The following is a 9,455-nucleotide window of genomic DNA, read 5'->3' as shown; positions in this document are numbered from 1 at the left end:
TGCTGCAGGGGTCTGCTGGAGAGCAGGTGGGGAAATAGGGCACGTGCTGCCTGGCACCAAGGTGGCAGCACTGGGAGTGGAGAGAAGAGAGCCATTCAGGAGAGACCTGAAAGAGTCAATACTATGTGCTGTCAGTGGCGTGGGCTGTGCTCAGCCAGCCGGGGGGAAGCAGGCTCAGAGCTAGGGTCTTGCTTTTCATTTTGGCAAACCTGTGGATGTCTCAAGTAGATGGAGTTCAGGGATAGTCCTGCCTGGCGGTAACTTCCACCACAAACCACCCCTGTTGGGAAGCTGGACCCGTGAACCCAGCCCCCATGTCAAATGCCCTGGTCTCTAGGGTGTCTCTTCCTACCAACCCAATACATCCCTGGGATCCTTCTCATTCACCTGTGAACTCCCAGGATGAGTCCCAGGTGGAGGCATGGCAGGACTCCACAAGTGTATAAGGAAGGGGTCACTCCCTCCCAGCCCTCAGAAAGGAGGTTGTCAATCAGACTGTCAGGTCTGGTCTAGTAAAATACAGATGTCCTGATCAGAACTAAGTGGAACCCTTGGCCAACACAGCAGAACACACATTGCTTATAGCAGTATGTGGAACATTCTGGTAAGAAAACTATTTGTGGGCTGGGGATGTGGCTCAAGCGGTAGCGCGCTCGCCTGGCATGCGTGCGGCCCGGTTCGATCCTCAGCACCACATACCAACAAAGATGCTGTGTCTGCTGAAAACTAAAAAAATAAATATTAAAAGAAAAAAGAAAACTATTTGTAAGAGAAAGAAAGCCTCAATAAATTTCAAAGACTGAAACATCCGGGTTTCATTCTCCAACCATGACCAAATTAAACTGGAAATCAGGAAAGTTCTCAGGAAAATCTCCAAATTTTTATAAATTGATCAATCTACGTTAAAAAAATTAACAAAACAAAAGCCCCTGTGGTCAAAGTAGAGATCACAAGGGAAATTGGAAACTCAATGAAAATGGAAGTCAAATAAATCAGAGGATACAGGTAAATCAGAGCTCAAAGAGAAACTATTAAATCTTAAATGCTTACGTTGTCTAGAGAAGAAAGTTCCCAAATTAATTAGATAACTCTCCACCTGAAGAAGCTAATAAAAACACAAATTAAACCAAAAAGGTAGGTGAGAAATAATCAAAAAATAACTGAAATAGTAAAGACATACACAATAAAGATCAATGGAACTTGGAGGTGTTTTTAAAAAGGCAACAAAATTGGTAACTCTTAAGCCGGTTGAAGGAAACAGAAAGCTGACTTGAACAACTGGCATCGGGAACAGACGCTCTGCGCTGCAGACGGGAGGGACAACTTCATGCCAGCAATCTGTCAGGTGGGAAGAAACGGACAGGTTCCTTACAGGGCAGAACCAGCAAACCTGGACAACCCTACAGCTACGGCCCGATGAGTCCCGCCAGCCCTACAGCCTCCACAGGAGGAAGGGGAGAGGGCCGGCCAAGAGGAGGCCAAGGCCAGAACGCCGCGGGGGGCGGAGGCAAGAGCGAGCCCTGGCCCCGCCCCGCCCCGCCCCGCCCAGGCCCACCCCTGCCCTGCGGGGGAGGCCTACCCGGACCCGCCTCAGGCTGCTGCACGCACTACTCAGGCATGACGTCACTGCAGAGCGCAGGGTCTTCCAGAATGCTGACCAACGCCAACCGCCAACCGTCGCAGGCACGATGAGCTCCAAGGGAGTCAACGCAGGCGCAGGCGCAGGCGCAGGCGCAGGCGCAACCGCGGCGCCCCCATTGGCCAGGAGCAGAGCGAGGCGATGGCATACGCAGCAATCCCATTGGCTGAGCTCCGCGGGCGGCGCCCCCATTGGCCGAGGCAGGTGGCCGCGTGCCGTGCCTCACGTGGCCCGCGAAGTCAACTCGGCGGGGAGAGCGGAGCCATGCTGCGCCTCGCGGCCAAACTCGTGGCCTTTTTCTGGAGGAGGGAGGACGTCCCCGAGGAGGAGCCCGGGCAGCCGGAGCTCGCGGAAGGTGCGCGTGGGGTGGGCGGGCGCCCCTCAGAGAGCCTCCGCTGGGAGTCCCAGGGCTGCGGGCTGCGACCAGCCTGACCTGTGACCGTGACCCCAGGGAGCCGCCTACCCTCGCGTGTTGGGGCCGCAGCACGTTCTGCGTTGCGCGCGGACCAGGGCCTCGCCTGTCCTCCAGCCCCGTCAAGCTGAAGCCGCGCCTTCAGCTTGGCCGTCAGTTCCTCCCCTCCCAGCGGAACGCCGGGCGGCCCTTTTGGCTTATGCACAGTTCCTGGTTTGGACGCGGGTCCTTCCCACCCTTTCTGGGAAGAACGATCTGGCGGTCCATCTCCCGCCGGGACGTCGCGCCCCCTTGCTCTCGCGTGTGTGCCTACGAGGGCACCTCCGTCTCTGCACGCCTCTGCCTTATCTCTTTCCCTGGCGTCACTTGCAGTTGTGAGCTTTCCTCATTCCAAAAAAACGTCATCCGACCCTCTTCCAGCGTCCTTTCTGAATGTGATGAAATCGCTCCTCCTCTCAGATTCTCTCCTTTCTTGTGCCGCTAATGCTGGCAGACTGCCTCTCCCTGGTGCAGCTTTCCCCCAAGGTGGCAGCTGTTTCTCCCTGTTCCTCCTTCTCTACAGGAATTGAGTTCAGGGTAGTGCTTCCCTTTGGCTTTCTCTAACCTCTAAAACGATGACATTCTCCACAAGAGAAGCCAGAAATAGAGTGAATTGGGGCAGCACAGTAAAGGCCACCCTATGCTGATGTGTTAAGGCCTACAGCCAACTGCAACCTGGAGCAGGTCACTCATCCAGCTGGTCTCATCTATAGAATGGCTTTCAGCAACAGCTTGCACTCCAGCAATGTGCATCACTGAGATTGCTCAGCTCTGATGTGGCCTGGGCCCCAGGCTTTCTCCTGTGAGAAGTCGCAGGGAAGGCACAGCAAGGACTGCAATTACAGTTCTCAGGAGATCTCTCTGGCTGAGGGCCAGTTGGTCCTTTCGCAGTCTCCCTGGGCTGCTGCCGCTGCTGCTCTTGATAATAATAAGGGAAGATGATAGTAACAGTTCCTGAAAGCCAAGCAGGAGTACGTTGTGTGTGTGTGTTGGTACTTGACTCTCCAACAGCACTCATGGGTAGTGACCAGTATTCTCTCCATTTCACAGATGGAAACTGAGAAGCCCAGGGTGACACATGGCAGTAGAAGAGCCAGGAGGCAAAGCCAGACAGTTTGGGTTCTCCCTACCACATCTACCACCTATGTCCCCCGGAATCTGAGCCTACATTCCAAACACTCCATGCCATGTCAGGGTCTCTACATCTCAAATCCCGCCCATAGGCTCCTGTCCCCTGTGGATGCTCATGGTCTTTCTCTGGTAGGGCAGAATTGTAGCTGATCTTTCTAACCTCTTTGCTTGCCTGTTTCAGGTGACACTAGGTTGAAAACTGTTCAGGGTGTCGTGACAAGGTACTGCAGTGATTATGGCATGATTGATGACTTGATCTACTTCTCCAATGAGGCTGTGACTAGCAAAGTGCTTCTGAACGTTGGACAAGAAGTCATTGCAGTTGTTGAAGAAAACAAAGTGTCAAATGGACTGAAAGCAATCAGGGTGAGTCCGGATTCATTCAGGAACTGTCTGCATGCTCCACATTTGTCAGCCTCTCAGATATGGCCTGGCCAAGGGAGAGTGGAGTGTACCTGAAGGGGAAGCGTTTGTTTTAAAGTTCAAAAGGTAAAGTTTGGGGATGTAGCTGTAGCTCAGTGGTAGAGCACTTGCCTGGCATGTGTGATGCATGGGTTTGATCCTCAGCACCACATAAAAATAAATAATTAAAAAAGGTATTGTGTTCATCTATAACTAAAAAAAAATTCAAAAAGGTGAAGTTTGCTTATAAATGTATGTTAGAATACTGTTAACAGTTCGTTGTTCTTCTAGCCATTTTTAAAAACTGTTCTTTAAATGATAATGATTGAATCCTTTATTAACAGGTCAGCAAAACTCAGTGGACTCTATTATTCAGCAACTTTTTCACATAAAATAGTATTTTTGTAGCACAAATTCTTGGAGGTACAGTTGCTAAGTCAAAAGGGTATGGAGATTTCATAAGATTATCATCAATTTGGCATCAATAATATTGTATGAGTTTATAGTCTCAGTTGCAGAATGGAGACTGCCTGCTAACTGGTGTTTGTAGGGATATCGTTATTCCTGAGCTTGGAAATATTTGCCAGTTTACTAAATGAAGAGTGGTCTCATGATTTTATTTGTGTGTAAGCCTTAAAGTATGTTAATTTTTCAAATTTTTCACTGAGATATCTTCATATCCTTTATCAACTTTTTGTTGGGTTTAGCTTTTTTGCTTATTAAAGCTTACCTAATAATGAAAATTAGAGCTTTTTTTAAATTTTTTATTGTTGGTTGTTCAAAACATTACAAATTTCTTGATATATCATATTTCAAACTTTGATTCAAGTGGGTTATGAACTCCCATTTTTACCCCATATACAGATTGCAGAATTACATCAGTTACACATCCATTGATTTACATACTGCCATACTAGTGTCTGTTGTGTTCTGCTGCCTTTCCTATCCTCTACTATCCCCCCTCCCCTCCCCTCCCCTCTTCTCTCTCTACCCCCTCTACTGTCATTCATTTCTCCCCCTTGTATTATTTTCCCTTTCCCCTCACTTCCTCTTGTATGTACTTTTGTATAACCCTGAGGGTCTCCTTCCATTTCCATGCAATTTCCCTTCTCTCTCCCTTTCCCTCCCACCTCCATCCCTGTTTAATGTTAATCTTCTTCTCATGCTCTTCGTCCCTACTCTGTTCTTAGTTACTCTCCTTATATCAAAGAAGACATTTGGCATTTGTTTTTTAGGGATTGGCTAGCTTCACTTAGCATAATCTGCTCTAATGCCATCCATTTCCCTGCAAATTCTATGATTTTGTCATTTTTTAATGCAGAGTAATACTCCATTGTGTATAAATGCCACATTTTTTTTATCCATTCGTCTATTGAAGGGCATCTAGGTTGGTTCCACAGTCTTGCTATTGTGAATTGTGCTGCTATGAACATCGATGTAGCAGTGTCCCTGTAGCATGCTCTTTTTAGGTCTTTAGGGAATAGACCGAGAAGGGGAATAGCTGGGTCAAATGGTGGCTCCATTCCCAGCTTTCCAAGAAATCTCCATACTGCTTTCCAAATTGGCTGCACCAATTTGCAGTCCCACCAGCAATATACAAGTATACCCTTTTCCCCACATCCTCGCCAGCACTTGTTGTTGTTTGACTTCATAATGGCTGCCAATCTTACTGGAGTGAGATGGTATCTTAGGGTGGTTTTGATTTGCATTTCTCTGACAGCTAGAGATGGTGAGCATTTTTTCATGTACTTGTTGATTGACTGTATGTCCTCCTCTGAGAAGTGTCTGTTCAGGTCCTTGGCCCATTTGTTGATTGGGTTGTTTGTTCTCTTATTGTCTAATTTTTTGAGTTCTTTGTATACTCTGGATATTAGGGCTCTATCTGAAGTGTGAGGAGTAAAGATTTGTTCCCAGGGTGTAGGCTCCCTATTTACCTCTCTTATTGTTTCTTTTGTTGAGAAAAAACTTTTTAGTTTGAGTAAGTCCCATTTGTTGATTCTAGTTATTAACTTTTGTGCTATGGGTGTCCTATTGAGGAATTTGGAGCCCGACCCCACAGTATGTAGATCGTAGCCAACTTTTTCTTCTATCAGACGGCGTGTCTCTGATTTGATATCAAGCTCCTTGATCCATTTTGAATTCACTTTTGTGCATGGCGAGAGAAAGGGATTCAGTTTCATTTTGTTGCATATGGATTTCCAGTTTTCCCAGCACCATTTGTTGAAGATGCTATCCTTCCTCCATTGCATGCTTTTAGCCCCTTTATCAAATATAAGATAGTTGTAGTTTTGTGGATTGGTTTCTGTGTCCTCTATTCTGTACCATGAAAATTAGAGCTTTTAAAGGAAATTTATTATGTGAAAGTGTTAAAATTATTTTCTCTAAGATCATCTTTGACTTTGTTTTACAGTTTCATTTAAAGAGAGAGAAAGAGAATTTTTTAATATTTATTTTTTAGTTTTCGGTGGACACAACATCTTTATTTTATTTTTATGTGGTGCTGAGGATCGAACCCAGCACCCTGCGCATGCCAGACGAGCGTGCTACCGCTTGAGCCACATCCCCAGCCCTACAGTTTCATTTTATGTAGTTAAAGGTGTCTTAATTTATTGGATGGATTTGGGTCTCTTAAGCATCCTTTGAGAAGCCGGGCATGTTGGCACCTGCCTGTGATCCCTGTGGCCGGGAAGCTGAGGCAGGATCGCAAGTTCAAAGCAGCCTCAGCAGCTTAGCAAGACACTAAGCAACTTAATGAGACCCTGTCTCAAAAAAATAAAATAAAAAAGAATCCTTTGAGAGGGTTATTCTACTTCTTATCATAAATATTCACTCAGATTTTCCTCTGAAAATTATTTGTTTATTGATATTAATCTTGAGTCATTTGTTGTGTCCTGTAGACTGCCAGATGTTCCTTTTCTCACAGCTCACCAATCACCCTACTGAGACATCTACTTTTTTCCTGCTGACTTGAAAGGTTTCTTTCCATGTATCAGAATCCCACTTTCTTGTGGTTATGGGTCCCTGTGTGTCCTTTGGATCCCTGTGGCATGGCCACTATCACTGATGGTAGGCAGGTTTCCTTTCCTTACCTTTATTTGTGGGTGGAATTTGCTTGGCTTTCATATGTTCTGGGCGAGATGTATTTTTTGTTGTTAATTTTCTGCTCTGATTGTTTTTGTGCTGAGTTTATGGATTCCATTTAGGCTTAATTGACATAAGCTTCAACTATAAATTATGTCTGTTTATTTATGTAGTTTTTTTCACAATTTAATAGTTTTTTTAAGGTTCTGCAAACTTTTAAGTTATTTCAAGTAATTTTGGGGTTTGTTCCATTATTGGTATAATTTTATTTTTTTATTTGGTACCAAGGATTTAACCTAGGGACACTTAACCACTGAGTTCATCCCCAGCCCTTTCTATTTTTTATTTTTTGAGACAGGGTCTTGCTAAATTGCTTAGGGCCTCACTAAGTTGCTGAGACTGGCCTCAAACTTGTGATCCTCCTGCCTCAGCCTCCCAAGTCTCTGGGATTACAGGTGTGCTCTGCCACAAATATTCAGTATAATTTTGCATAGTATTTTCAAATTAATCTTTTTCTTTATAGGAAAGCTATTGATTTTTAATGTAACTTATAAGGTGGCAAACTTATTGAGTGCTTAACTACTTCTTGGAAATGTGTGGGTTATATAATGTTATCTTAATGTTTCATATCATAATTTTTAAATGATACATATAAAAATAATTCAGATTGCAGAATTACATTGGTCAGTGTGTAGCTACTTGAATTTATTAAAACTAAGTAAAATTTAAAATTGGTTCTTCAGTTTCTTCTACTAGTGCTATTTGTAGTAGTAGCTGCCAAGTCAGGTGGCACAATCAAAGGAAGTCCATGCCCCACAGAAGGTGCTTGAGGCAGCCCTGGCCTGGATGCTGTGATGTGGGAAGCAGAGCCTTTCCATGCTCCCAGCTGCATCTCACCTCTCACACCTGCGTCTTCCAGCCACGATGCAGTGTATTTCCACTTATGAGGCTTCATTCCCTCCCTCAGTGGTTTGCAGTTGGTAGGGTAAATCTTACGTCTCCTTGTTGTTTCCTAAGTATCCTCTTTCTTTTGATGCTCGATTTCCTCTGCAGATTCTTCATAGAGTCTTATAAAAATAAAACTAATTTTGTGTGTGGACTTTGTATCCTGCTACTTTGCTGAGTTTATCAGCTCTACATTTTTGGGAGGGTAGGGACAAAACATGCAGTTGTAGCAGTTCTCATGAATACAGATGTGTGACCCAGTCAGCTCCCAGAGGCCTCACCTGCTGTCCTGGGGCAGCTTTAGGTATTTTACATGTAAGATCAAGCCATGTGTGAACAGAGATAATTCTACTTCTTCTCTAGCTTGGATGCCTTTTATTTCCTTTCTTTGCCTAATTGCTTTGGTGAGGACTTGCAGTGCTGTATTGAATAGAAGGAGAGAGTGGGCCTCCTTGTCTCCTTCCTGATCTTAGGGGAGAACTATTCATCTTTCAGTGCTGGGTTGATGCTAGCATTGAACTTTTATTTATGACCTTTATCACATTGAGGAAGTTTCCTTTTACTCCTGGTTTGTGTAATGTGTGGTGAAGAGATGTACAGTTTAATCAGATGCCCTTTTTTTTTTTTTAGATGGACACAATACCTTTATTTTATTTATGTATTTTTATGTGGTGCCGAGCATCGAACCCAGTGCCTCACACTTGCTAGGCAAGCGCTCTACCACTGAGCCCCAGCCCCAGTCACATGACAGGTCATGTGGTGTCTTCTGGTCAATGTGGTATGTTCTTCTGCTGGCTGGGTCTCAGGTGTTGGGCTGCTCTTGAGTTCTGGGATAAGCCCACTGGGTCAGGGAGTATAAACCTTTCAATATGCTGTGCACTCATTTTGCTATTTTGGTGAAGATTCTCATCTGCATTCATGAGGTATTGCTAGATAGACTTCTCTATGGTGATCAATAGTATCAGCAGGTGGGCCTTTGGGGAGTGACTGTCATGAAGGCAGGGGCTTCATAAATGGGATTCAGGCCCTTGGAGACTACAGGGAGCTCCTCATCCCTTCTCGCATATGAGGACACGTTATGAAGGTGCCAGATGTGAATCGGGTGCTGAAACGGCTGCCTGATCTTGGACCCCAGCCCAAATGGACTAAGACAAGGCGTTGGCCTGCAGTCTGCTTATCTGGTCCTCCTTTATAACGCTGCACGTCGTGGGTGTGTGATCTGTCTCTACAGGTGGAAGCTGTCTCTGATAAATGGGAGGACGACAGCAAAAGCTGCGGCAGAGGGCTGTCCGACTCCAGTCCCCGGGTGCTGATCGGCTGCGTGACTTCCCTGATGGAAGGCACTGGCTATATCAGTCAGACCACGTACTTCTCTCTGGAGAGCGTGTGTGAAGGTAGCTGGATGGGCTTCCGCTTCACATTTAAGATTGGGCTTTGCGATTTAACTGGCTTGGATTTGAGATGGCAACGTGCATTCTTGGAAGGGTTGGGTTCAGTCATGCCTCTGCCAGTGCCAGCCCTGTGCAGGGGTCTCCATGCTAACCGTAGCCCCCCAAAATGAAATCAACAGGCAGCTGCTGGGGATTTTGAAATCTGCTCTCTCTGTGGAACTCCTGAGTCCTGGGAAATGCTGCCTGGGATTGTCTGTTCCCCTCAGCCATACCAACAGGAGCCGCTGCCTCGGTGGCCTTGTGGAGAGAGGTCTCATGGAGAGATGGGGAATGTTTCATGCTGTAGATATTGACAAGAGACACACAAGGGAAGGCTTACCCTGAGGAGTAAAGACAAGCCCAGGCAGAGGGTTTT

The 9,455-nt window shown here is 45.8% G+C and overlaps 1 protein-coding gene across 1 annotated transcript in view; it reads left to right on the top strand.

Annotated features, from left to right (window-relative positions):
• Window positions 1-1,903: 1,903 nt before the first annotated feature.
• The window catches only part of Mov10l1 (Mov10 like RNA helicase 1), a 62,315-nt gene continuing 54,763 nt past the window's right edge, over window positions 1,904-9,455 (top strand). Inside the window, exons 1-3 of the mRNA XM_027953146.2 lie at window positions 1,904-1,994; window positions 3,403-3,587; window positions 8,881-9,043. Of these exons, the coding sequence (XP_027808947.2) occupies window positions 1,904-1,994; window positions 3,403-3,587; window positions 8,881-9,043 (439 nt within the window). The remainder of the gene's footprint in view (window positions 1,995-3,402; window positions 3,588-8,880; window positions 9,044-9,455) is intronic.

This window comes from Marmota flaviventris, chromosome 3 (assembly GCF_047511675.1).
Source record: "Marmota flaviventris isolate mMarFla1 chromosome 3, mMarFla1.hap1, whole genome shotgun sequence".
Taxonomy (NCBI): domain Eukaryota; kingdom Metazoa; phylum Chordata; class Mammalia; order Rodentia; family Sciuridae; genus Marmota; species Marmota flaviventris.
Note: the sequence above shows the minus strand (reverse complement) of the source record. Positions and strands in the feature narration are given on the sequence as shown.